At 48.3% G+C, this 15128-nt stretch overlaps 2 protein-coding genes across 2 annotated transcripts in view; both read right to left on the bottom strand.

Moving 5' to 3' along the window:
- LOC114443079 (protocadherin-9-like) overlaps positions 1-15128 on the bottom strand; it is a 73705-nt gene that overhangs the window by 35272 nt on the left and 23305 nt on the right. The window lies entirely within an intron of this gene.
- On the bottom strand, positions 9988-12395 carry LOC114442846 (piggyBac transposable element-derived protein 4-like). Its single transcript, XM_028416658.1, has 3 exons — positions 12111-12395; positions 10607-11911; positions 9988-10527 (listed from the first exon to the last, which is right to left on the bottom strand). Exons 1-3 carry the CDS (start codon positions 12278-12280, stop codon positions 10041-10043), a joined length of 1962 nt encoding a protein of 653 aa, XP_028272459.1. The 5' UTR covers positions 12281-12395; the 3' UTR covers positions 9988-10040.

Here is a 15128-nt window from a genome sequence, read left to right as displayed (position 1 = left end):
AGGAGTTTCTCAGCTGACGTGTGTTATTCTAGCTCCTTCTAAGCGCTGGTTTTACCTGCTGTCTGACGTTAGCCGCTCTGGATGATTAGCAGTGACTCAGACTTTAATGATCTCTGGGTTTGTTTCCTGGAGCAGTGAGGCTGAATATAAATACTGACTCCTTCGTTCTTTCACAGATTGTATGAAAACACCAATATTTTTTTTAACTCCTGCCTCCAATGTTTGTGCTAAGCTAGCCTAGCTAAGCTAGGCTCACCACACAGATAAAGCTGACCGCCATCAGTTTACATGACACGACAAGCGTTTCCTTCTGAGGTCAAACATCCAGATGTCACATGGTTTCTAGAACAGTTCCACAGATTCTATGGGCCGCTGAGCGAAGGCGGGTCGGCTGATTATCTGCCGATCACCCTGTCCGTCAAACCCTGACTGTCAATCATCAACTACAGGCACCAGGGCAACAAAAAAAAAAAGAAAAAAGTCAATCACCCATAAGATGATAAGATGTGACCCTGGAAACAGCTGGAAAAAGGAGCGACAAGAGCAAAAAGCCGTGAAGGATGGAGCTCCGGTGATCCACCGGTGATCCACCGCCTCCGTGACCGGTCCACTCCAGTCACATCCACAAAGGGAAGAGCACAGCGTCGACAAAAAAGTACAAATCCACTCCCAAACAAAGGATCCACCAAGAACATGAAGGGAAAAGAGCCCGGAGGAGCCGGAGAGGAGGCGCTGCTTCTTCCTCAGGATCACGCCTCCAACAGAATGTTTCTCTTTCATCCGGCTCTCTTTTCTTTTCTTTCTGTGATTGGATTCTCCTCTACGGGAACTTGTACCAAGAAAGTGAAACATGAAGCAAAAAAAGCAGCTCACATCCACAGGCGGCGAGGGGCGAGAAGAGAGAAGCTCCTCCGAACGGCAGCAGAGAGGGAAAAAAGCTGCAGGACCGAATCTGCTTTCTCTTTGTAAATTGGACGAAGAAGAAAAAAAAGGAGAAAAAAGCAGCTTTAGATGCTCTTTGTGTCTTTAGTTTTGTCTTAAGGCAGTCTTTTTTGTCCGGCCCCCCTCTCCGGCTGGGTGCTCGACGACGCTCCACCTACAAGAGGATAGACACGGACGTCTTACACCTCAGGAAACGCAACGCAGAAAACACATTCCATGCAAAATGTCTCATCAATGAGGAAGAACCAAAAGTCAAAAAGGCAGAGAAGCTGAAAAAATGATGTTTAAAAAAAGAAGCTAATAAAAAATGTAAGAGCGCTTTGCAGAGTCACAATAACGCAAAACAAAGTCAGAGTTTAGTTTTTTTTAAATGGGGAAACATTCTCACATTTTCACTGTTAATATAAAAATTAGAAAATAGAAAACTTTTTTTTTTTTAAATATTTGCTGAAAAACAAAAAATGACCAAACTGGATGCAACACAACTGAAATGAGGACGAACTCTGAAACACAGACTTAAAATATTCCTCACCATCAGTCATCAGCAAAGCAGCCATGACATCTTGTGCATATTTGTGTTTATTGATGGCACATTTTAGCGTCTTACAAAGGGCTTTCGCTAGGAGTTTATAAAGCAGCCATTTTGTCAGCAGCACTCGGTGTGGTGCTCAATCTGATCGTCCTACTGGGATTAATACTTAATCTTAATCTTATGTGTTTTCTAATGTGTTTTCACCCACTGCACAATCTTTCATCTTAAAAACGTAGTAGCTCAAAATAAAAAGAGCTGCTTCTGCTTTGGGTTCATGCTAACGCTAACGCTAATGGTTGGATTCCGAGCTCTGATCCGATGAAGAACCACAGTCTTCACCTGGAACCCCCCCCCCCCCCCCCCCCCCCCGGATATTTGCATTTAAAGCTGAATTTGCATGTTCATGCTCATTTCCTGTTTTCAGGCAACAGAGACAGAACTCACAGAAACAGGCTTTACACGCAGCCCGGCTGCAGATCGCTCGCCATGTGGGGCCGCCTGGGCGACCGGAAGAGTCCAGCATGCAGCCGGTCCATGTCAGTCCACTGAAATCATTAACCAGACCTCACCACTATAGTGCTGCTATACTGAGATCTGAGTGAAATCTGCAAAACAGTCCTGTTCATATTTCAGTTACAGCCGCTGTAAACTGTGTTGTGTTGTTTCCAGTGACCTGAGAGTGTGTAACTGTATTATGAGCCCTTCATACGGTGTGTTTGAGCAGAATATTAAACGAAATGCAGTGTGTGTGTGTGTGTGTGTGTGTGTGTGTACAGTAAACACGCTGCACACAGTCCAGAGGTCGTATTTGTGTAACGCAAATATTTGCCTCTTGTTCAGTCTGAATGCGTCTTAATAGTCTGCTGTATTATGGACACTTAATTCAACACACTGTGTGTGTGTGTGTGTGTGTGAGTGTGTGTGTGTGTGAGAGAGACAAGGAGATTTACAAGGCATTAGTGACCTTCAAGCAATGAATCAAGTTGTACAGTGAAGTTGTACACACACACACACACACACACACACACACACACACACACACACACACACCTCCTGTGCTGTTGGCTGCAGTGTCGTGATCTTGCATTAGTTCCAGAGTGTGTGAGGTTGCATTTATTTTATCCTTCCTCTCCCAACTTCCTCCCTCTTACATCCCCCCTCCTCCTCCGCCCCCCCCCCCCCCCTCCCTCTCCTCCTTCTCCTCCCCCCTCCTCCTCCGTCCTCCTCCCTCTCCCATGGCGGCAGCATCTGTTCATAATGAAGCTCACAGTTGGATGTCGTCCCTGTTTAGCGCCTCCTCCATGCTACCTGCTCCAGAGGTTACCTCCTGCCAGGCACGTTTGTTAGACATCATCTGCACCTCCCAGTGACCTTCCCTGCCTCCCTCCCTGCCTCCCTCCCTCCTCCTCCTCCTCTTCCAGATGTCATTGATCCAGGAAGTGGGTCACAACAGCAGTGAGTCAAAGCCAGGCTACAGGCTGGATGTGATTTTAGGTTGGGGGGTGGGGGGGTGTTCAGGTTCTGATCAGACAGATGAAGCTGCAGAGGATGAAGATCACGCCTCATCAACCTTTGATAAAACTTTATTTAAAACCCTCATGAGATCCTAAACTATCCAAACATCCCATAACACTGTGGGACACTGATGATACTCTATTTGAGCCTATATGTAAAAAAATATGACTTAATGTTCATATGAGGCAGGTGCCCTGAGCCTGGGAGCTTCTCCTCCATCTTTGGGAGCTCATGTTGAACTCAGGCTTCTGTCTGCGCTGTGGAGGTCTGAGAATCTCACAGACAGAGGTGAGGATGAAGATGAAGACTCCACCTTTCAACCTGTGGAGGAGGTGATGAGTGACAGCGTCAGGTATGACAGGCCCCTCCCACAGGAAGACAACTGAAGCTCAAGTAAAAGGCTAAGCTAAGCTAGCACCCACTGAGACAGCAGCACAGCATGTAAATATACCAGAGCTCATCTCTGAACAGGAAGTTAAGGATCAATAGTCCAACAGTGGGGTCAGACCTCCAGGGTGGAGGGTCAGTGAGCTGCTGGATCCTCCAGCACCGCACTCAAACATTTGCTCAGAGTTAATTCATCTAAACCAAACTTGGAGCGTGAGGACGGCCGGCCGCACTGGTTTGTGACACAAAGTGGGAAAAAAGGGCTGTGTGTGTTCACAGAGGGGGCGGCAAGAGTCCATCCATGTTCAAAGGGCCCGTTTAAAACCTGAGGCTCCCCCAGGCATTCAAGCAGCAGCCTTCCTCTGAGGGCTCTCCAACCGGTCCCTGAATGAGAGCAGCGCTGTGGAGAAGGACGTCACAGCCACTGAAAGAACAGAACATGTCTGATGTTCATGTGTCTTATGCAGCTATGGCAACAACCAATAAGAGCAAGAAGACCAGGAAGTGACACCAACAGCATTCACAAACATGGCGGCAACCCAAACATACAACAAAAGATCTGCTGGACTTATGGCAACAACACACACCTGTAGGCTATATTACTCCATCCTCCTCCATATTTGTCTTTGTTGTGAGGTCACGTTTGATCATGTGTGTTGTGAGATCTGCGGTCTCATGTCTGGCTGGATCCTCCATGTTCCAGTCCAGTGCTGGCTCTCACTTCAAAGACAGACAGTGGAGTGAGCTCCTCTATGGCAGCGTCACAGTGAAGCGTTCATGACCATGGGAATACTAACAATCCCGGCTGAAGCACCAAGAGAGAGGGAGCACATCAGCTGACCAGAAGTCCAGAAACCTCTCGGCTCAGCTCTGCATGTGCTCTGACAGTAAGATGGATGATCTGTGTTTAAAGATGGATGCAGGGTCGTCTCCACACTACAGGTCTCTGGTGATATTCTGAGTTAACAGGCGGCCATGTTTGGATACCTTCTCCCAGAGATGTTCAGAGCCAGCCCGGGTGGAGGATTTGACCCTGCTGCACTGCTTTTTGGGTGGAGCAGCATTTTAAGGCTGCAGTTTGACAAATGGTGGACTGGACTGTGTGGGACAGATGTGCTGTTATCTGGGCCATCACTGGTTCATCCTCAGTCTGAAGCCCTGTTTGTGTGAAATAGGCCACGTTCCATAAAACACAGTCTGTCTGAGCGTGATGCTGCTGCATGAGCAGGAGTCCCAACCACGAGTCTGAGCATATAAAGCAGGCAGCGCAGGGTTCCTCCAGGCCCCTCCAGGACCTCAGCCCCAGGCTGGACGTCGGACGGAGAAGGCATGAAGACCTTCTTTAACAGAGGCCGAGGACTCTGCACCAGCCTGCAGATCCTCCGCTGAGAGGATGAAGTGGCGGAGAGGCCTCTGTGGCTCGTGCATGCATGAAGAGCTGCATAAAAGAGACGTTTCAGTGGCGAGTAAAGCTGACTCCCACCTCTGTCTGTCAGCGTGCTCCATTCACAGCTCCAGGCCTCCTATTCACACCGTCCACAATAGAACAAACACGTGGGCTCTGCTGACGGTGAGAGCGGCCTCTGTACACGGAGCTTTTGTCCCGCCCTGCAGGTAGAGCCCCTCCTGCAGCTGACTGTAGTACAGTAAGTGGTTCCATTTGGCTTACAGGCCAATACAGTTACACAGACTCCACCCTGCAATGTTCCAAACTGACTCAGACATTTTGGAGCCAGAGGGGGTTTTTTATTCAGTTTTCAATGTGAAGGTGGACTTACATTAGAACCAGTTGCTCCCTCACAGGTGGTACTTCATACTGTAGATACATCTTAGGGTTAGTAGTTAGCCTAGCTTTAATGCTAACCATGACATGGTGTGATCGTGGTGAACTTCACTGAAAAGGCGACTGAGAGCAGCAGAACCCAGCAGGACAGCGTAAACAGTCGTCCTCTGTGGTCTCTGTACGACCTCACAGCAGGAGATGCTTCACCTGGCTTGTTGATGCTAAGGCCCCGTTCCCACTGGAGAACCCTGTAAACCCGGAATCATGACGTTGCTAGTGGGATTCACTAGCCGCACTAGCGTTCAGACCTGAGCCAGATGTAAGCCGATCCGACTAGATCCACCTACGAGAGGTGGACTGAAATCAATCCGGATATATCCACATACAGTCTGAATCCCGCTCTAGCCAGATTGATTTCCCCAGTGTGAACGGGGTGTAAAAGTGGAACCAACCTGGGGTCTGAGAGTGCTGTGCTAAAAGCAGGAATCAGTCACATACTAAAAGCTCATCCAGGAGGGAACTCAGCCAGGAAAATGGCAGAGAGGTTTGTAGAAGACCCAGAACAGGAAGAACCTGGACTTCAGACAAACATGGCTGCTGTATGCAGCAGGAAGTGAAACAAACTGTTCACTGTGTTATTGCACATTTTTTAAGGATTGACCTTATTTGTACTTTTCCATTAGTCACTGTCCGTCTGAAAGTGGGCCACTGCTCTGTAAATGAGGCGCAGCGCTGAGCTCTGACTGACGGACATGTCAGACACCAGCTGTCCGTCAGCCTGAAGCCTTCCTCAGCTGACTCCGTCTGTCTGTAGCGCTGCACTTCATCAGCTAGCATTAGCTTATTGCCTTACATTAGATAACGTTGTTAGCAGTCAGCTGTATCGCCGGCTTTATTAGATCCCACCGTGCTTGTTGTGCCGTCTTTACGCGGCTCATCCTTTGAATTTATGTGGTTTTTTATGTGCTGCTGTTAAACAGATTTACTGAGGAAGTGGCTGAGGAGCGCGTCTCAAATGTGACAGCCGGGGAAAAAAGCTGCTCAGACTGACAGAGAGACTCCATTTTGGAGAATTAAATCAGTTAAATGGCTGTGGGAGAGCAGAGAGGGAAGCTGGATGTGTCCACCAGGCTGAAGAGCTCTCAGGAAAACGCCTCACTTTCTCCTGCCAAGGATGAATCTTTTATCTTTCTCCTCGCTTTATTGGTGGAGCTCTGACCCGTCGCTCTCGCTTTCTCATTTTTCAAAGTCGATTTTCTCTCTTAAGTGTTCTGCTCTCTCTCACTTCTCCACTTTTTCTTCTCTCTGCTTCTTTTTCTTTTTTGTATTTTGGTCAAATCACTTTCAGCTCCTCTGCTCCCACTTTGACTCCTTTAGCTCAATCACTGTGTGACTGACAGCCAGACCGAGATGAGACAGAACTGGACCACGATTCCAGCTTCACATCCCCCGCTGCAAAAGGCAGCAGTCATTACTTGAGTCTATTAAAAGAGTTTTTAACATACAGTATGAAGCTGCATTCATCTGATCTGTCTTCTGAATGGTGCAGGCGGTGGGGGTTCATTATAACAGATCCCTGCAGGGTGGGGGTGGGGGGGGGGGGCAGAATGTGAGCGCCATCAAAGGAAACCAATCAGCCATGTGATCGATTGATTAGCATCAAAACTATGAGCGGTTAGCATCAGTGGAAACAGCAGACAGCAGAGCAGCCTGGAAAAAGCAGCTTTAGCTCAGTAGCATTAGCATAATTGATGGTATTTGTTGCACTAGCCACAGCTGTAAGGTTAGTAGCATCAGTGCAGCAGCGTGTTTGGACTAATAAAGGGCAAAGGTCGCAGCATTAGCAGCAACAAGTTAGGCAGGAGTAGTTAGCATATTAGCAGCAGACATTAGCAGTAGCTGAATATCAAAAAGCATTATCAGTAGCTTCATAATTAGCACAGGTAGTAGCCACTTAGCCAATCTGTTGCATTGGTCGTGAACATAGCTGCAGGTTAGCAGAGAATGCAGCATTAGCATTAGCATGAGCTAAACTGCTCTTGTTTTGAGCAGCAGTTTCTGCTAAGCTAACCTCAACCAACCAATATTAAACAAGAAGCACGGCAGTCTTTGAAAGCTATCAGGTAGCAGTTAGCATGTGTCACAGGTAGTAGCCAATTAGCCAATTTGTTGCATTGGTCGCGAACATAGCTGCAGGTTAGCAGAGAAAGCAGTCATAACTATGACGATAGCAGCATTAGCATGAGCTAAACTGCTTCTAATTGTTTTGAGCAGCAGGTTCTGCTAAGCTAACCCCAACCAACCAAAATCACACAAGAAGCACGACAATCTTTGAAAGCTATCAGGTAGCAGTTAGTCACTCACCTGGACACCAGGAGGCGGAGCTATGCTAAAGCCTGGTGTCCTGGTGTGACACCGAGTGCAGCGCTGAGTTCAGTGTCATAAACACTGTGAGGTCTTCTCATTCATGTCCAGCCTCCATGGCAGATTAGCAGGAACAGGAAACAGGAAGTTCACTGAACTGCTTCCCTTCATGCGTGACCATGAATACAATACACCTGCCCTCTGCTCTACACACACACACACAGCTGTTCATGTGTTGCCTGTAGATGTTCACTGATGCCGAGGAAAGCGAAGCTCTGAGACAATGAGTCGAGCTGCACGCCAACGCCATTCACCGACAGACAACAGAGGCTGTGGGCGGGACCGAAGCTGACCTGGTCATGGCGGCAGAACGAGGCCTCACAGGCTGCTGCCGTCTCGGCTCTCTCTCTCTCTCTCTCTGTCTGATCTCCTCAGCTATTTGTGTTCCACTCGTGTGAAGGAAACTAAAAAAAAGTCTTTTCATGACTGAAGAAGAAAGAACTTCTGGAGCGCTGCCTTGGCAGAGGTCACCATGCCAACCTCTCCCTGCCCGGGCCTTTTAACACAAACGCCTCCTCTTCAGCTCCGACTGTTATCTAAGGCCAGGAGACATCCTGCTGTGTGTCTGTGATGACTCACGCTTCACATTGAGGATCCACAGAAGCAGTGATTGACTCGGAGCGTAATGGCTCCTGTGGCATTGATTAGCAGGGAGTTCGTGCAGGTGAAGCAGCATCAGAAACATCTGGTTATGTCTGACGACAGGTTAAAGAAGGCGACATTATTGATCGCATCTTAAAAGAAAAAATACTCTCAGGAGTGGTGTGTGTACATTCAGGGCGCCCAAAAACAATTTCATATTTAATATTAACATGAAGAAATCTTGTGATACTGGAAACGGGTTTGGACCCTGAACGCCACACAAAGATGGACACACACTTTGTCACCATCATGGTCAGCATCAGGCCATCCACAAAGACATGCTAAGAAGGGTGGAGGGACGGTGGAGGCTCACTCATGCCTGACCGGGGTGCTGTCATGTTTTGTATAGTTAGCATGTTGTTGCCATGGCAACTGCTACATCGTCTACAACATGACAGACTAGCTGAAAAACCTTCTGGCTTCATGATGTGACCCCGATCTGTAGCAACAGGGGGAACTCCAAATATGGGCGGTGGCATACGGATGGAGTTTAGGCCGATGGATTTGTGTACAAGCAGGAAACTAGCAGCTCAAATCTGTTACTGTGCCAGGCTTTAAGGCAGGGGTCACTAACAGGTGGACTGCAGTTCGGGTCCGGACCCAGAAGCCGTGCCATAAGGACCTGGACTTACAGTCAAAACAGCAGGTTATTCTTTAAAACCGGACTTCTTTGACTTTACGGTAGTGACCAATCGCATGCGAGTTTATCCATCCCACATGATAACTCTCAGCCAATCAGGTCTGGGCATTTCAGGTGGTAAAATGCACAACTCTACAATGCAGCAAGTTACACACAACAGCGACACACCAGGGTTAAAGAGGACCAGAACGGACCAGTACGGCGCTCTGCCACCTTCCATAAACAGACCAATAATGCATGCATCAATAATTAAATAGTCGTACGGTGAAGTTCAGCAAAGATTATGCTAATCTTAGTGTTTTGTAGGTTCAGTAAATTAAAGAAGAAAAAACATTTGTCTAAAGCCATGAGACAGTGTTAGAGCTGTGGAGCAGCGTCCAGCATTAAATGGAACATACATGTAAATAACTAGAGCACATTATGGTGAACAAGTGTTATATAAGTGACACACACCCAGTCTCTCCACTTATTTTAAACCGCAGCTATACTTTTTCAGTTCTATGTGATTCGTACTGAATTCATCTGATTTGTCAGGTATTGATTTCATATGTTCCAGAACTACAAGGCTGTGTGTGTGTGTGTGTGTGTGTGTGGAAGCGGAACCCTGAGGTGCACAAACAAATGTTTGGTCAGTTTGATAAAGTAACACTGATTTACTGTGACTGGTGTATACTTATAGAAGTTTAAACACAAATTAAAAAGAAGGCTGCACCTGACAACAGAGAATAAAACAGTGTCTTAACCACTCCCAGCTCAGTGATGTGTACAAACTGTTTAAATTAAAAAATTACATTTGAAACCTTTATTAGTCCCACAATGGGGAAATTGCTTAAGGCAGCCCAGCAAAGAGCACCATACACCAGTGAGTACACTGGAGGCTATGCAGGTAAAGTGCCTTGCCCAAGGACACACAACAGTGACTAGGATTGGGATTGAACCACCAACCGTCCGGTTACTGGACAACCCTGCTATACCACTGAGCCACTGCTGCCCACAGGTCCCTGTCTGAAGGAGCCTCACACAGACCAACGCTTCAACAGACATCAACAGGAGCTCTAATGAGGAGTGAAGCAAGAACACTGAACGCTCATGTTTCTATTAAAAAAAGCTCAGAACAAGTGCTCCGGTCCATAAAGACAGTCTTTATTTGAACACACTATTTACATGGTTCCAGATCACAAGTTGTTCTCATCATGCCAGTCATTATAGCAGTCGCGGGCTGCCACAAAGCACAGGGCCTTGTCGCAGGTGGAGCACTTGACGGGGGTCTTGCTGTGGCACTTCTTGCATCTCAGCCTGCCAGTCGTGCTGTCTCCGCTGATGTACACCGGCCGATGATGTCCACTGTGGGACCCAGAAGGCTGCGGCGACGGCTGTGGCGACAGCTGTGGCGACAGCTGTGGCGACGGCTGTGGCGTCGGCGTCTGCGGGGCTCTCTGGGTGCCCACCTCTGCCAGCTCTGTGGCGAGCTTCTCTCTGAAGGCTTTCTGGGCCATCGGCACTTCTAGGTATAACTTGCAGTGGTCTTTGTGGAGGATGAAGGCATTCACGATGGCCACGTCCACAAAATGAAAGAAGAAGGTCTTGAACCATTTCTTGGTCTTGTGAAGGACCTTATAGTACCCGATGAGGGCGTCGGACAGGTCCACTCCTCCCATAAACCTGAATAAAACACACAAACATGTAAGAAACGCACACATCGTGTTTCACAGGACACATACTCAAACTGCTCTGTACTCACTGGTTGTAGTCTTTGATGACTGGAGGAACCGGAACATCCTTGGCAGTCCAGCGCCCATCCTCCTTTGTCCGCCTTTTGATGACTTCGTCCCCGTGGGCTGTGTGCATGGTGGAGCAGAGGAAGACGTCTCTGGAGTCCCGCCACTGCACAAAGACGAGCGAGCCTTTGCGAATCCAGCGCATGCTGCCTCGGGAAGCCTTTGGTTCCAGGGCGTTATATCTGGATTTTGGGAACCCCGAGATGCTCGGCTTAATGGTTCCACAGGCCCAGACCTTCTTCTGCAGCAGATCCTCAAAGAGGGCTGGACTGGTATAGTAATTGTCCACAAACAGTTTGTACCCCGAGCCCAAAACACTGGTGTTCATCAGCGCCATGACAGTGTCGTAGCTCAGCCCCTTCCCGCTGACCGCCTCCTGCTTTCCCTCGTAAATAAAAAAGTCCCAGGTGTATCCGGTCTTTGAGTCGGCCAGAACGTAAAGCTTGAAGCCCCAGTGAACGGGCTTACGTGTTATGTATTGTTTGAAAACCACATGGGCTTTCGAAGCGACCATTCGCTCGTCGATTGTGACCTCCTGACCTGGTTGGAAGTTCTGGCGGCAGGCTAATCTGATCTCATCATACAGCGGCTTTATTTTGCCCATGCGGTCGAACGCTGCTGTGCCGCGCTTGGCTTCGTTCGCCGCATCATCTGCAGCGCTGTTCAGGTGAAGAGCCTTGGAGATCAGAAAAAACTTTTTTCTTGACATAACGCTCCGCGGGAACGGCAGAGAGTACAAGCCGCCTGCCCGCCAGTAATCTGTCAACGACTTGCACTTCACCAAGCCCATGTAGATAACAAGGGACAAATAGGAGAACATGTCCTGCAGCGTGATGTCGGTCCAGGGTGTGGTGGACGCGGACTGTTTGGCTCTGCCGTGCTCGTTCGTGTTCTTTACGATAGTCAGTAGAGTGCTGTTGCTGAAGAAAAGCTGGAAAAGCTGCAGAGCGCTGTATTTAACATTAGCCAGCAGCTGCGAGCCCGGTACCCGCAAGGGCCGGAATATCGGCTGGGGCGGTCTTATGTCGGGCACCTCGACACCACACCACCTCTCCTCAGGGGGCGTGTCCTCCTCCTGACTGCCGCCGTTGACTCTTCTTCGCCCCCTCCGCCGACCATTGGCTTTTCTGGGGAAATCTTTGAGGGGGATTGGGACGTCTTCAGACGAGGAGCTGCTGCTGTGAGGGAGGTCTGCTGTTCGTGCCCCCTTAGGAGCGGAAAAGAGAGACGAGTCCGGCTCCCAGTCTGTGTCTGAATCAGATGTTCCACTAAAAACAGAGAAAACACCAGGAGGTCATTCACAGGACGGGTGGGTCTGTATCCACTGTTTACTTCTGACCACACACACACACAGGACACACACACACACACACACACACACACACACACACAGGACACAGACACACACACACACACACAGACAGAAACACACACACAGGACACACACACAGGAATGAAGACACTTACTTGTAAAGGAGGAAGTCTTCTCCTTCGACAAACGCGTCTTCTTCCGCTGACTCAGCAAAACTCGCTGAATGAGACGCGTCCTCGTCGAGAACGTCAGCGTCCCGCGCTGCGCGCTCCTTTGCTGCGCGCTCCTCGGCCACGTGTCTCGTCTTCATCGTGTGTTTGGGCATGGCTGTGTCAGCTGTACACAACACACCGCTGTACACAACACACCGCACTGCAACAGCGCTGTGTGTTACCTTCACACACACGCGCGCTCATTCAACGAACCCTCCTCCCACAATCCCGTTGTCCCGCGTAACCACGTGACGGAATTTCATTGGCTATACGTCCGTAGCGTCACATACAACGTCCGTAGCGTCACATACAGCGTCCGAGCTGATAGGCACGAGTCTGCACGCGTAAGAGCTGAGGCGGGAACTGTGGACAGAGCGGGGAGGGACAGGGACGGAGCATGAGTCGATGGGCCCCCTGGGCCTCCTGGGGCCCCCCGGCCCCCCCAACAAAAACAAAGAACCACATTCTGTTCTTGCAACACTTTCAGTAGTTAGTAACAAAACATGATAGATAAATAAGATAAAATAACCAGAGTGGCCCCCGTCTGTGATTCTGGTCTCAACAGATGATTTCCTCTAGTGTCCACGGCACAGCAGGTGAAAACTTTGACTTAAAACTATGCATACTTATAAAATATAATAAATCACAGCGTGAGCATCCTGCCTTCCTCAGTTTGACCTGTGCTCCTCCTCTTTGTCCAGGTTTAGTGTGGGCAGACTGTGATGCTGACAACATGGCGGCGGTCAGACCGTCCCAGAGCCTCAAAACAGCTCTTCAGAAACAAAATGGCAGACATGACTGAACTCTTTGTCTCTTTGTGAATCTAATAAGATGTTTTTACTGGATTGGACTCTGTCTGGACACGTGCTGACAGAAAACCATTTTAGTTGTGTGGTTTGTTTATGTTTTTTATAGACGTTTCAGTTATACATGTTAATGTTGTGTCTTGAAAAGGTTTACATCACTGAAAGGACAAGAATCTCAGCTTTCCAGTGACGTTAGCTCAAACCGAGCAGTTTCCATGAAGTGATGATAAACTGTCATATCGACCCGCCTCTCAGAGCTGCATCAGGGAAGCTGAGCTAAAGCTGAGTCCGTCTCTCTACACTGAATGATGAAACATTTTAGTAAAATAACATTTCAAAGAAACACTTGATGTTTGTGTGTCTGTGTGTGTGTGTGTCTGTGTGTGTGTGTGTGTGGGGGGGGGGGGGGGATTATGGAGACAACAAGTTCAAAAAGATTCAAACAGAAAGACAGACATCAGGACAGAGGTTTGTTCTGACGTACAGTATGTCTGCTCTCAAACTGGAGTCACTGATCTTTGTGTGTGTGTGTGTGTGTGGGTCTGTGTGTGTGCGGCAGGCTTGCTTTGTGCTTTAATGAGCTCTGTATGGACATTAACTTGAGCGCAGAACGAAGCGTCCAAACAAACTCAGCAGTCGGTCGAGTGAGCCCACAATTAGGTCAGGCACAGAGGAGAAAATAGCTGCTGTATCACTGCTGAATTTATTTCAATTCCAGATAGAGTTGAGCCACTTCACACACACACACACACACACTCAGACACACACAAAGAAAGAGGAGCAGCAAACAGAATAATACGGCTGCTTCAGATGCTCTAATGACAGTGATGAATAGCGAAGGTTGCAGCTACTGCAGACGAGGAAAACATCTCTTTTCTTTCTTTCTTCTCTGGATGGATTTTCACTGTGAGAGGGCATGAGTAATCTCACACACACACACACACAGTTAACAAAGCCAACTAAAATGCAGGAGTGCACGTGCTCACAGCTACCAATCTGTGATCGAGTGTTAACGAGACACCAGAAGACTAATCAATCGGCCGTAATGACAACCTCTGATCTCGGCGTGTTCGCTCGCTGATTGGGTCTGATGAAGACAAATCAACTCAGACCGGACCAATCGCTGCCAGAACAAACTGCAAATAGGAAATTGACTTCCTGTCAGAACGGTGAGATATCTGAGGAAACACACACACGCACACACACAAGCAAACATGAATCTGAACATGTGCCAGCACACACACAATATAAGATATATGTCTGTACAAACACACACACACACACACACGTGCGCACACACACACACACGTGTGCACACACACACACACACACACACACACTGCGGTATTTCCTTGTGATGTCTGGGGTGACTCATGACTTCCTTTCCTTGAGGGATGTCACTGCATACACACACACAAAACAAAACACAAAGAACACACACACACACACACACAGGGCTGTGGGTTTAAACTCTGTTATTCTTGAACACACCTTTTGTTTTCATGTTTAAAAAGAACACACACACACCACAGCTCAGACTCACACCTGCAGGTTCACAGTCATCCCACCGTCTCCTCCCTGTTTGCTGATGGACATCACGTGACCAGTGGAAGGTGCAGGTCACCCAGATACTAACTGTCCTCAAAGAGGTCACAGCAACCTTTTTTACAGATATGCTAACCTCTACATGTTAGCCTTCATCCTCAGCAGCAGTGTCCAGTCTCCAGTATATACTTGTGCTAACCTGCTAACCCGCTAACCGTATCTCCTGTACTCAAACCGCCACTTCCAGGGAGCTACTACTACGTGTTGTTACCTAGGATGGATTCAGCTCATTGTGTGAGAAACTTTGTGGACTGATCACGAGGCCGTGGTTTCTCTCCAAACGGAGCGCCATCATGTGCTGTCATACTGAAAAACAGATCATAACCTCTATGGAGAAAATGACCAAACATCCAGATGGGTGAACAGCATCCAGGCCACAGGTATCAGGTGGAACACTTGGTTCTGGGGTGAACTGTCCCTTTAATGAAGTCAACATCTTTGATTCTCCCTCGCTGCACTGAAATAGATAAATCTGTAACGTCCTCTGCAGGAAACACAGCTGCCAGTGCAAACCAAAGTTTACAAAACACTCCAGCGGCTGACAGAAGAG

Source organism: Parambassis ranga, chromosome 10 (assembly GCF_900634625.1).
Source record: "Parambassis ranga chromosome 10, fParRan2.1, whole genome shotgun sequence".
Classification (NCBI taxonomy): domain Eukaryota; kingdom Metazoa; phylum Chordata; class Actinopteri; family Ambassidae; genus Parambassis; species Parambassis ranga.
The sequence above is the reverse complement of the archived record's forward strand: the minus strand, read 5'-3'. Positions and strand labels throughout refer to the sequence as shown.

Coding starts and splice junctions, on each gene's coding strand:
- LOC114442846 (XM_028416658.1), bottom strand. CDS start 12,280: ATGCCCAAACACACGATGAAGACGAGACACGTGGCCGAGGAGCGCGCA. Junction 11,912..12,110: donor GAAGACTTCCTCCTTTACAA/GTAAGTGTCTTC, acceptor CTCTGTTTTTAG/TGGAACATCTGATTCAGACA. Junction 10,528..10,606: donor GTCATCAAAGACTACAACCA/GTGAGTACAGAG, acceptor TGTTTTATTCAG/GTTTATGGGAGGAGTGGACC.